The sequence below is a fragment of the Benincasa hispida genome, chromosome 9 (assembly GCF_009727055.1).
Source record: "Benincasa hispida cultivar B227 chromosome 9, ASM972705v1, whole genome shotgun sequence".
In the NCBI taxonomy this organism is placed as follows: Eukaryota; Viridiplantae; Streptophyta; class Magnoliopsida; order Cucurbitales; family Cucurbitaceae; genus Benincasa; species Benincasa hispida.
In genome coordinates, this window is record NC_052357.1 from 74335608 (window position 1) to 74350715 (window position 15108).

The following is a 15108-nucleotide window of genomic DNA, read 5'->3' on the forward strand; positions in this document are numbered from 1 at the left end:
TATAACGTAGATGTCTATTATTAGTGTGCATTAGCCATATGTCACTTATCCATTACCCCTATGTCTCAATATTACACACTATTAATGTCTAATCTCTCCACCTCTTACTTGTCAAATAGACTACAAATAGTGGCATTTGGTGGGTCTTGAAAGACACATTGATGATCAATCCAAATAGATTAGTGAAAGCGGAGAAATCTATTTTTTGTTATTTATTTATATATTATATTATATTTATTTATTTTATTACATATTATTATATTATATTTTCTTAATATCTCTCGTCGTGCACTGATTTCCAAGAAAATTTTAATTTAGGCTGGTTTACCCAGTTTCCTTTTATTTTTACTTTTTTTTTTCTCCAAATTAAACGTAAGCGTGAGAAACCCAAAATATTGAATCGTGTGAAGATCGCCGCCTCTGTGAAATCGTGAACTTAGTGTTTGGGATGTGCCTTCACGCTGCCGAGAAGACCTTTCACGCTGTCGAGAAGACCTTTCACGCTGCCGCCGGTGCTTTCACATCAAAGACGGTAACGATCGAAACCACCTGTAAGGCTTTGAATTTATTTGATTTGTGAAGAAGGGAGTCCTTTGGTGCTATTCTTTGATTCTGAATCTTTCTGTATTATTTGATTTTACTGATGCTCTATTATTTTAGCATGTGAAGGGAGCCATTTTCCCTGGCATTTTTTCTGTTTTTTTTTTTTTTATTCTTAATATTTCTGTATTATTTGGTTTTGCTGCTGCTCTATTATTTTAGCGTGTGATAAGGGAGCCCTTTTTCCTGCTGCTCTATTGTTGTTTCTGGATTTCTTTGTGTCAACATTTTGGTTGTTGATTTGACGGTGGTTTCTTCAAGATCTCATCCTATGTCGGTTAGATCTACTTGGAAGTAATTTTAGGCTTTTTCTTTCAGAGAATTAGTGTTTGCGCTGCTTTTTTTTGTTGGATCTATCGTTTCTGCTTCATTTCAGATGAAATTGTTCTCAAGGGTGATGAAATGTTGCTAAAATTCAACTTTCTGTGGATGTTCTTAGGGAATTTGGGATGGCTTTGTTTGGATTATTTGGTTTCTGCTCCATTTCTGTATGGTTTTGATTAGTACATTTTAATTATTCTTAACATATCTTCTACACCTGAAATTCCCAACAAGACGTCACCTGCAACTCCTAGGGTGAGCAAATTGAATAGAGGGATTGTTAAATCAGAGTTTGATTCTCATTCTCCTTTGCAAAGGTCTCGCTCTCGATTGACCGGTCCCCTCGACCTGCAACTTCGAAGCTTGCGGTTGATCGTGAATTGCCAAAAGTTGCCACCCCATCTGATGTAGGTTTTAGCTGATGCACTCTATTGTTTGTGGACAATTTGTTAAATGCATTTGAAAGCAATTTGGCTTCCCTTTCTGCAGATCATTGGGTGCCCAATTCAAATTTTGAACTATGAAATAAAAAACAAAACAAATAACCCATTTGAAGAAACAAAAAAAATTGTTGCTGCTTTGCTTTGTTTGTGGATTCTTGAATGTATTTGAAAGCAATTTGGCTTCCCCTTTTGCGGACCATTGACTGTGCCGAATTCAAAGTTTGAACTATTAAATAAAAACAAAACAAATAACCCAGTTGAAGAAACAAAAAACTTTGCTTTATTTGTGGACAATTCTTGAATGTATTTGAAAGCAATTCGGCTTGCTTTTTTACAGACCATTGAGTGCCCAATTCAAATTTTAAACTACAAAACAAAAACAAAACAAATAACCCATTTGAAGAAAAAAAAAAAATGTTGCTGCTTTGCTTTGTTTAACTTGTTGCTACTTTGCTTTGTTTGTGGACAATTCTTGAATGTATTTGGAAGCAATTTGGCTTCCCTTTTTGCAGACCATTGAGTGCCCATTATAAATTTGCAGATCATTGAGTGACCAAGTAGAGTTTCAATGTTGTATGACCTCATTTGATGAATTTTAAAAAACAACTAAAACTTTCAATGTTGTACTGGATAGATTGATAGAATTTTAAAAAAATCAAGTCCATAAACTAAATTTATAATTTTAAAAGTTGAAAGATTAAATCCCCATTTTTTTTTTAAATGCTTAAATTAAATTGGTATGGCCTCAACTATTTGGTTTCTTGTTTTTAATTTTTGAAAATTAAGCCTGCAAACACTTTCTCCACTTCTAAACATCTTATTGCATACATTGTGTTTGGATTGACAAGGGATGTGTTTAGATTCACTTTCTAAGTGCTTAGAAGTACTGAAGTGTGTTTAGTTTTTGAATTATGGTTAATTAAGATTCTATAATTATTTAAAAACTAATTGATTATTGATAATGAATTTTAGTTTTCTTTAAAAAATTACTATGATCCATCTTTTTTTTGAAAAGGAAACGACCTTTATTAATCATTAAGATTTAGTACAAAAGATATGTACTTGGAAATAAAGGCGAATACAAATAACCAAGAAAGAAACTAAAGGATCAGTAGGCGTACCCGAACATCTCAACTAGGTTGACACTCCCATAGCACCCTCATCACATCCATCAAAACTGATGAGCCCTTAAAGGCTAGCAAAAAGTTAATACTAATGAGAAAAAGACAAGTAAAAGCTTCACAAACTGAAGCTGCATAGAACTAAGAATACAACAAGGAAAATATAACAATTGAGATTACAAAAGAAAGTTTAAATCTGCTGCCACATCCATCGGAGTAAGTTTAACAACTAAGCTTCCATTTGTAAGAACGCCTGCCAATTTGAGCTTATGTCTTGTAAGGAGTAGGCTTCAAAACATTTAGAAAGGGAGCAACAAAGAGAAGCGTTGAGCTTTGCCGCCTCAAAACGAGCAAACCAAGGAGTTTTCTTACCATTGAACACTCTTTGGTTTCTTTCAAACCAAATTTCAACCAACACTGCTTTTATCCCATTAATCCAAAGTAAATTAGTGTGTTTCTTGAGAGATGGACCAAAAAGTAGTTGTTGTTCTAAATGAATTATTGAAGACCCAAGAGGTGTTGAAGCAGTTGAGAAATTCTCTCTAGCAATTAAAGGCAAAAATACCGTCGAAGAATAGGTGTTGGAGATCTTCTTCAGTTGATTTGCAAAGGATACACCAATTGGGGGAAATATAGTAGTAGGGTAGCTTTCATTGCAGCTTTGAGGAATAATTAAGGGCTCCAAAAAGCATTATCCATATTGTTATATTAACTCGCCTAGGGCTGTTGGTCTTCCAAAGACCCTTTTGAAGACTGGCTGACATTGGAGGGGCCAAAGAAAGGTGGGCTGACATTGGAGGGGTCAAAGAAAGGTGGTTTACCAGTGATTTAACTAAGGAGCCATTATTTTCAAGGGACCAAAGCGAGTATCTTGCCTATTGTTTAAAACTTGCTTAACCAACAAGGCTAATAAGGTTTGGAACTCTAGAATCTCATCTTCCTTTAGGGCTCTTCTGAAGTTAAGTGTCTATGTAGAGGTGTGAGAATCTCAATAGTTTGATACTGAACCATTGGGATGGGTGGTTAAGCCAAATAGAAAGGGAATCTATCTTTTAGAAGAGAAGAATCCAGCCAAGGGTCTTGCCAAAATGCAATCTTGGTTCCATTTCCCAATTTAAAAGCTGCCAAATTCTCAACATTCAACCAAGATCTTGAAAAGACTGCAATGAACCTTGCCGGATGTGTGCCAACCAAATTGGCTGCTGCCATGAATACTTGTAATAACTTGATTCCACGGGGAGGGTTGTTCTTTCATATACCGCAAGCCCCATTTGGCTAATAGAGCCAAGTTTTTAGCTTTCAAGCCTCCTAGCCCGAGACCTCCATCTACCTGTTTTTTAGAAGCTAGCTCCCACTTTGATAAATGGTTTATCTTTCCACCTTTATGGCCTTCCCAAAAGAAGTTTCTGATGGTCCTTTCTATGGCTGATATCACTTTTTCAGGCATTGAAAAAGAGGACATGTAGTAGGTTGGAAGGTTGTAAAGGACTGATTTACACAAAGTAGCTCTTCCACCCCTTGATAAGTTGTATCTTCTCCACTTGTCAAGTTTTTTGTGTACTTTATCTATGACCGGCTGCCAAAAATCCAATTTCTTTGGATCCCCCCCAAGAGGGAGGCCCAAATATAAGAATGGAAGGTGTGCTAATTGACAATTCAGCCTTGAAGCTACTGCCCTCAACTTTGAATCTTCAATATTTATCCCACAAATGACAGATTTTTCCCAATTAACTTTCTGACTCGAGCACCATTCAAACAAAGTGATGGATTTTCTAAGATTGTCTAGCATGTCATCGTCATACTTACAAAAAAATAGAGTATCATCAGCAAATTGAAGAATGGAGAGCTGAACCTTATTTTTCCCAACCACAAAGCCTTCAAACAGATCTTTTTCTCAGATTTTGTCAACCAATACACTAAGCAAATCACTAACCAAAAGGAAAAAAAAGGGAGAGAGGGGGTCACCTTGTCTAATTCCCCTTGTAGCTTTAATTCTTCCTCTTCGTCTTCCATTTATGAAAATGGAGAACATTGGATTAGAGATACAATCCAAAATCCAAGAGATCCACTTGGGGTGGAAATTCCTCTCATGAAGGGTTTTTTCAAGAAAATTCCAATCCACTCTATCAAAAAAGCCTTTTCAAGATCCAGCTTTAAAATCCAACCCTTTCTCTTCTTGCTTCTGTAATCTTCTACTGTCTCATTAGCTATTAAGACCCTTCTGTAATCTTCTACTGCCTCATTAGCTATTAAGACCAGATCAAGGATTTGTCTACCTTCAATGAATGCACTTTGAGTTGGACTTATAAGGCTAGGCATTACTTTCTTGAGTCTTTCTGCAATAACTTTGGCTATAATCTTATAGATTATAGTAGATAAACTGTTAGGTCTAAAGTCTTTCACTGAGACTGCCTCTGATTTCTTTTGGATTCGGCAGATGAAGTTTTCTTTGATACAAGAATTGAGCTTTCCATTGTGGTAAAACTCATCAAAGATACCCTTTAGGTTGTCTTTTAATAAATTCCAAAATTTTAGGATAAATTCAATGGTGAAGCCATCCGGTCCTAGAGCTTTATTTCTTCCCAACAACTTTACTGCTTCCTTAATTTCTGCTAGATTAAAACTAAAAATCAGCCACCTATTTTGATCTGTAGAGACCCTTGGCCAACTCAAATTCTGAGATAGTGAATGTGAGCCCTGAATTTTTGAATAAAGATTGCTATAGAAGTCCAAAATTCCTTCTACTTCTCTGAAAGACTTTGTTGCTTCCCCTTGATCATTGATTAACTCCGTTATTAAGCTTTTCCATTTTTTGGCTGCAAGGAAACGGTGGAAAAAAGCTGTATTCTCATCCCCCAATTGTAACCAATTCAATTTACTCTTTTGAATGAGGTCTCTTTCCTCTATTTGGTAAAGGGAAATTAGGTCAACTTTTGGGGAGATTCTTATATCTTCCTCAAAAGAAGATTCTTCTTGACACTCCATTATCAAATCTCTTCTTCGTATTTCTTCCAAGAGTGCATCTTCATTAGCTTTCTGTTGTTTTGTTTCTTCCAAATGTCATCTTTTAAGGGCTTGCTTCAGCCTTCTTAATCTGATTGAGAACACAAAACCAGCCCACCCTTGTTGCCTTTCAAATTTAAGGATCTTTCAATAATTCTTCAGCAATCCTTGTTAAGTAACCAACTATTACGGAATCTAAAAGGAGAAGGTCCAGCTTCAAACAAAGGAGGAAAGTGGTTAGAAATTGGTCTAGCTTGCCTTGAAACTCTCGAGTTTTCAAAAAGATCATCCCATTTGTTTGTGATGAAGAATCTGTCAATGAGCGATCTTGAAACTATTTCTTCTTCTCGTGACCAAGAGAATCTTCCATTTGACATAGGAATTTGAAATTCTGATGAAGTTGTTAAAGTGTCTGATTTCTCAGTTGCTCTTCCCAATGGAAATCTTTCTTGTCTTCTTCGGATACAGTTAAAATCCCCACCAATACAGCAAGCATCTTCACAGCTTTCTACTAATGAGGTTAATTCAGTCCACAATTTTCCTCTTTCCCTGTGGTTGTTTGGACCGTAAACATTTGTTATCCAGCACACTTTCTTACAAATGGTATTGCATTATTGCATTTTATTGTTAAAGAGAATTCTGCCTTGATAACCTCCAATACTGAAATCTTGCTTTCATCCCACAAAGATAGGATGCATCCTGATCTGCCTTGCGCTTCCACAAGAGTCCAACCCACATCCTTTGAACTCCATAGGCTTTTTATGAATGGACGGTCGAAACTGTCCTTTTTTGATTCTTGAAGCAGAACAATATCCGGATTTATTTTTTTCAGGAGTTTCTTTATAACTAATCTTTTTGTAACTCTATATTCTCTGACTCGTGTAACTCTTCATTTTGGAAGAGAAGGTTGAAGTTCATAACAACTTCGTCTTGGTCTTCATTACCCTTGATTTTGAGATCATGCTCCTCAAAATCCAACTCTTCACTGCTGACACTAACTATTGAGACATCATCAAAGCCTTGTGAAAGTCTTCTTGACTCAGAGAAATGAGATCCTTGCACGGAAGGGAAAGAAGGTTCTAAGTTTTTGACCAACTGAGGAGTGAGTGAAGAAGGATTAGGAAGAGAAATTATTGACCTTTCTGTCTTGGCAAATGGAATTTGTACCCTGGCGCAACAATCTTCCAAAAGGTCTGAATTTGCAATTAAAGACCATGATTTAACAGAGGATCTTCTTCTTCTTGCAAAGTATTTGGGAAATGGTTTGAGGAGGTGTGAGCTTCGACTAGAGTATGCGTCTGAATCAACTACCAAGTTCTTCAGAGTCTTTTCAACTTCCGGGGAGGTAAACTGATCAGGGGGAGGCTGAATTCCAAGAGGTTGGCGGACTAAAGTCTTCAAATTAATTGCTGCCTTATTAAAAACATGCGTTGGAGTGTTCAAAATTACATTGGACTTTTCGTTGCCCAAAGTAGGAGAGAGGGGCCTAAAAAGGCACTTGAACCGACCGCTTTTTCTTTTGTCTTTAAGGCAGGTGACTCTTCGACTTCTTCTGAACAAGTTGTGACTTCTACTTGAGGGTGGTGTTTCGTATTCCGCGGTTTTTCAAGAGGTGTCTTCTCCACTGCCGAACCGGGAATTAAATCCACGCAGGGTGGTTGGTCTGTATTCTGTAAAAATTTAAAAGGGGACTTTTCGACTTCTTTGGATAGATGTGAGTCAGATAATGAAGGCTGACCTCTCATCTTCCTAGGCATCTATTGCAGATTCAAAAAAACAGAGGGGTTTCTTGAGAACTCTGGTTTGGACTCTTCAGCTTCAAGGAATGACCATTCATTTTCCAGCTCATTAACCATGACTCCTTCATCCTTCATCACTTGCTTCAATCGGACTAGATCAATCGGATTTGAGAAATTGTGTATAAATAAATCATCCTTAACTAATGAGGGAGGATCTAAACATTGTATATCTCCAAAATTCAAGAATATACTCCCTCTTGATTCATCTTTAACTTCGATCGTAACTGGCATGTATCCACATAAATTCCTTGCGACCTTAATTCTTGCTTCAACACAATTGGTGAGGTTAAGGGTATCTAAAGCAATTTTTTCCATTCCTCCGAAGTAGGCTCCAATGGCTTCAAAGGTGTTTCTGTTCCAATAATCCAAAGGTAGGTTTTTTATTGAAATCCAACCCCCAAAACCTTCCATAACCATAGGTCTGCCATGCTTGAATTTGTTCCATTTTTCAAAGAGTAAATGGAAGGGGCCGATTGATTGCCATTTGCCTGGTTCATCAATTAGCTTTTCGAAAGAACCTTGGCTTAACTTGATAAGAGCTTTATCTGCAAATAAAGGGTTAATAATGACCTCCGATTGAAAGGCCTGATTCAATACTTTTGATATTTCCTTCCGGTCGTTGAATACAAATAATCTTGAAATAATCCATAAGTTGTTGAAATCTTCCTTAAGCACTTCAGAATTCTTTTGAACCCAAATGACCTTCTTGTTCTGTTTAGTAGGGTTTGTATTTGGGGTCTTCCTCTGTTTGCTGCCCATTTTAGAAGAAGAATATGAGATAATCCCCTTGAACTCTTCTTTTCCTTTTACCACATCCGCAAAACTTGATCCAAATTTGACTTGAGGGCTTGACACTGTATCTTTAATTTTCTTTGAAAGCAGACCTGAGTCCTCAATTTTTTTAAAGAAACTTTTAATCATACTTATGAAAGAGAACCAACCCTGATGCTTTGGACCTTCTGGTACGTGAAAAAAGCTTCGACCTCCAGTTGACGGCCATATAACAAACCTCAAAACCCAGCCTGATGTATCCTTGAACTTGGATAAACTTGTGACTCCATCGCAGCCTTTGTCTTTACTGAGGAAATATTTGTTATTCAAGTTTGCTGCTAGCTTAGAAGCCTCCTCTACCATCCATAGCAGTTGTGTCTTTGAGAGGGACAGAACCCTACAAGCTTCCATATCCTCAATGAAAAAACGATTCTGCTCAGTCCAAATACAGTAGGGATAACCATTTATCTTACAGCTTTCGATTTCCATTGAGAGTAACTTGAATAGTATACTCTAATGGAAGGAATGTTGGTTGGAAGAAGGGAAGGTTGCCGGAGAAATATCGGAAGGGGAAATTACTATGATCCATCTTAAAAACTAGAACATGTAGGTATTGATATCAATTCAATGGCTTTTGTTGCTTGAGTATTACTTTCCTTGGTTCCGTGTTAATTTGGTTTTCTGAATGAAAACTTTCGTGCTTAAGTTAACTTAATGCACAAATGTAGTTGAAGAGTTATAATTGTCTTACTTTCTTCAAGTTTGTGATATTGTAGAGCTAGAAATGGCTAGTTGTATGTATTAAAAACTTGTTTGTTTTCACCCCTTTGTTTAAGTTAGATCATTGCTTATCATCTTTTCTTACTAGATTTACAATTATGGATAAAGGTATTGTTAATATGGGGTGGGATTGTAGTTTTGATAGAAGTCTTGGAAATGTAATTTTTGAAATTGTTCATATCGGGCTGACTGTTAAAATTATGTTCCTCATATTTTTTTTGGAAATGTTCATATGGGTCTGTCCATATTCTTCTAGTTAACTTAAAAAATCCTTCATGGAGTTGTAAAGTTTTATAATGACAATGTTGAAGAATGTTATCTTTTGTCAAAGGTATTGGAGGAAATTTTGGTTCTTAAGATTGAAAACGTGTTTGGTTGTTTATTTGGTTTGATGGATATTTGTCATAATATTGTGATTGTTGGATCAAAATACTAGAACAATTTATAGGTAAACATGTATATTAAATTTTAAAAAGAAATCACATACATATTTGACGAGTTAAACATGTCAAGATATAGATATATTTGACAATTGGAAACTATCAAAAAGTTTTACACTTGACACTTTATTCTTGTCAAGAACACCTATATTTTTGACATTTTTCACATATCAAGTGAAACTGTTCTTAACTTTTTTATTTATCAAGAACGTCAATATTCTTTAGATTTCAAACATGTCAAATGTCATTATTTTTTACGTTATTTCCTAGTCGAGAACATCTACATTCTTGACATTGGATTCCTTGATGTTTTTAAAATGTCAAGAAGAGTGACATTTGACGCTGAAAAAACATTGAGAAACATTGTTTTTGTAGTAGTGGCCATACTGTTTTTGGTAGACGAGAACAAGAAGTTAGATCTGTTGGAAAATGGTTAGTACGGATCTTAGTCACCAATGCTATTTGTCACACATAACACAAGCCAAATATTCAACTCAACAATCAAATAGGAAAAACAACAACAAAATATACACATAAATTTGGAATATGCCTTAAATCTCGATGAAGAACTCGGTGGAAAACTCGCCTGAGATCATGTCCTAATAATGAAGAGCTTGGGCCATTTACACTGGCGGGCCACGAAATTAGGGTTTTGGTCCCATTACGTATAAGATCTTGGGGATGAGCTCGGGCCACAATTACTCGAGATCGTATTCAAAATGCCCAAAACTCGATGGTTTTACACCCAATCTCGGTACACATCCAAACGATCAGAGGCCCAGATTCAAACAGATTCAATTGAAATAGCATGTATTGTATCCCGAAAATCATCAATAATAGACAACATACACAAAAAAAGGAACAAATATTGCAAGAAAGATAATATCTAACCCAAATTTCGCATATATTTTAGGTACATTCTAAAACCCTAGCCAACCTCTAATTTAAGACGAAACAATATACTTAAAGAAGGAAATAGTGAAATACCTCTAAAATAAGTAAGCTTAAGGATGCAAATAACCGTGGGGAAGGAAAATTTCAAAGCGAAAACAGGGATAGCTCGAGCGAGGTGAGGAGCTGGATCGTTCGGAATGGTCTTCGTGTATATGAAAGGGTTTTTTAAAGTAGGGGTATTTTCGTCCTTTCAAATGACTGGGTAATTTGAATTCATAACGTTTCAAATACAATCTCGGGCACAATCTTGCCCGAGAAGGCCCAAGAAAAACTAGCATGCTAGTTTTGAAATGTGAAAAGTAAAGGGGTTATTTTGGACAATTTCTCAATTTTGTTCTAAGGATCGATTGAAATCTGGATTTGTCTCTCTGCCTTCTAGATCTGTCAAATGGGTATGTTTAATGTTCAATTATTGACCTTTTTTTTCTCTCTATTTTGATTCAGCATTGTTGATAATAAGTTGGCTGAAGGAAGATGGGTGGTGGGTTTAGAGTCCTTCATCTGGTCAGGCCGTTCCTTTCGTTTCTCCCTGAGGTGCAGAGTGCCGATCGGAAAATTCCATTCAGAGAGAAGGTTATTTATACTGTCATCGCCCTCTTCATCTTCTTGGTATGCAGCCAGCTTCCTCTGTATGGGATTCACTCCACCACAGGTGCAGATCCATTTTATTGGATGCGTGTGATCCTCGCTTCCAATCGTGGTACTGTCATGGAGCTTGGGATCACCCCGATCGTCACATCTGGGATGGTGATGCAACTTCTGGTCGGGTCCAAGATTATTGAAGTCGACAACAATGTGCGGGAGGACCGGGCTCTCTTGTAAGCTCTTATATAAATTCACAATCTGTTTGTCTATTTACTGCGCTTGCTGATTGTTGGAGATAGTAGATGGAAATATTATTTGATATGGGTTGGCAATTTTACAATGATGTGTTTTGACCATGCATCCTCCTGTTACATTCATTGAAGATCTTTTCCCGTAGATGTTCCATTTCCAATCGTTCCCTGCAGTAGTTTTTCTATATTGTCAAAGAAATTTGTTTGCTAGCATTTTTTTAATCTACTTGAATCATAGCCCACATTAAATACTTGGTTTGAATAAATATCTGTAACAAAGCCGTAGTTTGTAGTTGAAGTTGGATGCCTTATGCATGCTATAGTTTATTTTCAGTAAGTCATGCGTATTGGTGAACAATGACGACCTGAATTACTGTGGCTGGCCTTTCTTGTTGATTAGTATGATGATATCTATTATAATTTACTAACCAATGGTTAATTTCTTTGGTTTCTATTGTTTTCCTAAAGTTTGTAGCATTGCATTTTTCCTAGTGTTATTATTATTCTACCTGAATGCAAAATGCATTGATCCTTTACAATAATATTTCCTTTTTGAGATTCGTGATACCATATTGCTAATATGATTTCTTTTCTGTTCCACATTTTCCTGGATTCTAATTTAAAATGCATATATCTTTTTCCTATTATTTTCCACTCAGAAATGGTGCACAGAAATTGTTGGGCATCCTGATAGCCGTTGGTGAGGCAGTTGCATATGTTCTTTCGGGAATGTATGGTAGCGTTAGCCAACTTGGCGTGGGAAATGCTATTCTTATAATTGTTCAGCTGTGCTTTGCTGGTATTGTTGTCATATGCTTGGATGAGCTTCTCCAGAAGGGATATGGTTTAGGATCTGGAATTTCCCTCTTCATAGCAACCAACATGTGGTAAGTTCTCCTACCTTTCTGTCATCATTTCTCATCAAATTTATGTGTTGACATATCTCTGGTCACACTGTCGTTAATGAACTTTTCAAAATTGTCTGGATTTTGCAGTGAGAACATTATTTGGAAGGCATTTAGTCCGACCACCATTAACAGTGGAAGAGGAGCTGAATTTGAAGGAGCTGTGATTGCATTATTCCATCTGCTGATTACCCGAACAGACAAAGTTCGTGCATTGCGGGAAGCATTCTATAGGCAGAATCTTCCTAATGTGACAAATCTGCTTGCTACAGTTTTAATCTTCTTAATTGTTGTCTACTTCCAAGGGTTCCGGGTGGTTCTGCCTGTGAGGTCAAAGAACTCTCGTGGGCAACAGGGTTCTTACCCAATTAAGCTTTTCTACACCTCCAATATGCCAATTATCCTTCACTCTGCTCTTGTTTCCAACCTTTACTTCATCTCTCAGGTAAGTTTATTTTTCTACATTCATGCACACCTAATATTCACTTTGCCGGTGCTTCCACCTAACTGATTGCATGGAATTGTATCTGCAGTTACTGTACAGGAAGTACAGTGGGAACTTTCTGGTGAATCTTCTGGGTATATGGAAAGAATCTGAGTATTCAAACGGCCAATCCATCCCTGTTGGTGGCCTTGCTTATTACATCACCCCACCATCAAGGTAATATCCTTAGTTCCTGCTAATGACCCCCCCTCTCCCACCACCCCAAAGAAAACTATATAGAGAGAAAAAAATGTACTCTATATTGCCTATCACCTATGTGGTTTTTTTGTGTAATATGTGGTGTTTCTTCTTTCAGCTTAGCTGATATGGCAGCCAATCCCTTCCATGCTTTGTTCTATCTTGTCTTTATGCTATCAGCATGTGCACTCTTCTCAAAAACTTGGATTGAAGTTTCTGGTTCCTCTGCCAGAGATGTGGCCAAGCAGCTGAAGGTATGATTTGATCCTGTGTGCTTTCTTTCAGTGAAATATTAAATTAGATCCTTCTAGATTTTGTCATATCTATTCCACAAAATAAATTGTTAAAATGAAAAGTCTGCTCACTGTAGTTTAAGAATTAAAAGTGTAGAACTTTCGATTGAGTGATTCCTGATTTGCCGATGCTTTGATTTGATTTGCAGGAACAACAAATGGTCATGCCTGGACACCGTGAATCTAACTTACAGAAAGAGTTGAACCGTTACATACCCACAGCTGCAGCATTTGGAGGAATGTGCATTGGTGCATTGACCGTGTTGGCTGATTTCATGGGAGCAATCGGTTCTGGAACTGGAATTTTACTTGCAGTGACAATTATCTATCAGTATTTCGAGACCTTCGAGAAGGAGAAAGTCAGTGAACTGGGTCTGTTTGGTTTTTAAACTTTTTTTCATTCAGTTTAATTTATACTTTGGTGGTGCCAAAGAGCTCCCTATCAATTTTGGTGCCTAGGGATTTTCAGAGTCTTATTGTTAACAAATCTTAAGATATAAAGTCGAAGAACCAGGTATAGCTCTAGCTTTCTTTCATTGTAAGAGCACAGATAATTTCATCTTGAGATGAGACACAATCTCCGTGCCTTCTCTTTTGCGCTTCTACTTCGGTGTTCATTTTTCTTTTTCCCGCAACAACAATACCGTAGAGTTAACAGAAAAAATGAGTCGGGTTTATATGTTAGCTCTAGGTGGTTATTATCTAAACTCTGAAGGCGTTTGGTAGCTGAAATGTCCAATTGTTGGTCAGATTAGGAAAGCAAGCTACGTGTTTATAGGTTTTTGAAGTTCCAATTTTTCAATTTGTAACACTTTGGATTATTTCTTTCGCCTTTTCTTCATTATGTGGAACCATTTGTATTTAGAACCATTTCAGTTGCATATCGTATTACTCTTTTTTAGCTGCATTGATTTGGGTTTTCCTTTCTTGAATAATTACTTGTCCTTCCAGCTTGCTTTGTGAATGATTTCATTTGTCTTTCTGTTGACTGTTGATTGCTGGCATTCCTTTATTAAATTTCGTTGTGGTGAAATCAGAAATACACAGCAAAATCTCATCCTTTGTTTTTCAAATTACAACCTTTGTGTATATATATATATAATACAGAAGAGGTGAGAAAAATTAAGATCATAGGAGTGGTAACAGTGTGATACATTGGGAAATGGAAAAACAATCATCATAATTAATTAAACTCGGTTAAAAAGTGACCAATTGTTGACCGGACCTTGGTTTATTTTAAATCTTTACGCTTAGATTTGAGGTTAAAATTTCTTTGTTAAGAAAACTCGCATGAGAATTTTGCGAGTTTGTGAGCTCTTTTATAGAGAGCATTCTCTGTCTCATCCTTTTTAACTTTTATACAACTAGGTAGGGAGAAATTGAAGCGTACGGAAAAGTTTAAGATTTTGTTATTAAAAATGGTAAAATATGGCAACTCACGAAACTACAAATACAGAATAAAAAACAGGGTCTAAAACAGGGTCTCAAGAACACCTAGTTAACTTAATCTCTATATTTTATTATTATTTAGATTATGTTTAACCACTTTTCGAATTAATCTCACCTTAATTAAATATCCATATTTTTCTACCAAATTATATTTTAAGTATCTATATATTATTGACTTTTATTTTATCTATATATTTTATTTAAATCTTTGAATTATTTTGCATTACTTTATATGTATTTAATTTTATTCAAATCTTTGAAATGTTTTTCATAATTTTTTTATATACATTCTTAATAAATTAGCGGTATATTTCTATACTATTTTTGCTATTATTTTAACGATTTGGAAAAAAGAAATATCACTTTGTAAAAAAATGACCAGTAGTTTCTTTAACAAGCTACTGTTTTTGCTATGATTTACAATGGATTAGACTCCTCTTTGATGATCGATGGGAAGAGAATTCTCTCTATCATGATTTTCGAAATTTTGAGGTGCATATTTCATCAAATTCATCGTTCCAACAATTTGTGAAATATATCCAAGGTAAAATTTTTCCCTCCGTGGAGTTACTATATTTCGTTTGACGATGTACTAGATTGGTTCTGCCAATTCGAATATTGTTGAAGATAAAGATATTTTGTGGTTGATGTCAGTTTTATCATAGTCCCCAAATTGATGAAACTACAATGGAATAAAAAATTGGTTCAAGT

General features: G+C 36.1%; 1 protein-coding gene across 1 annotated transcript; it reads left to right on the top strand.

Annotated features, from left to right (window-relative positions):
* Positions 1 to 360: 360 nt before the first annotated feature.
* LOC120085726 (protein transport protein Sec61 subunit alpha-like) lies at positions 361 to 13829 on the top strand. The gene is made up of 7 exons (XM_039041887.1): positions 361 to 532; positions 10677 to 11050; positions 11728 to 11955; positions 12064 to 12418; positions 12507 to 12634; positions 12774 to 12909; positions 13098 to 13829. The coding sequence occupies exons 2-7, from the start codon at positions 10707 to 10709 to the stop codon at positions 13335 to 13337; spliced, it is 1431 nt and encodes a 476-aa protein (XP_038897815.1). The 5' UTR covers positions 361 to 532; positions 10677 to 10706; the 3' UTR covers positions 13338 to 13829.
* Positions 13830 to 15108: the final 1279 nt, after the last annotated feature.

What these genes read in the sequence shown, in the direction of transcription:
- LOC120085726 (XM_039041887.1), top strand. Translation starts at nt 10,707, where the DNA reads ATGGGTGGTGGGTTTAGAGTCCTTCATCTGGTCAGGCCGTTCCTTTCG. An exon ending in TTCATAGCAACCAACATGTG is followed by an intron (nt 11,956 to 12,063) that starts GTAAGTTCTCCT and finishes TGGATTTTGCAG; the next exon opens with TGAGAACATTATTTGGAAGG. An exon ending in TACATCACCCCACCATCAAG is followed by an intron (nt 12,635 to 12,773) that starts GTAATATCCTTA and finishes TTCTTCTTTCAG; the next exon opens with CTTAGCTGATATGGCAGCCA.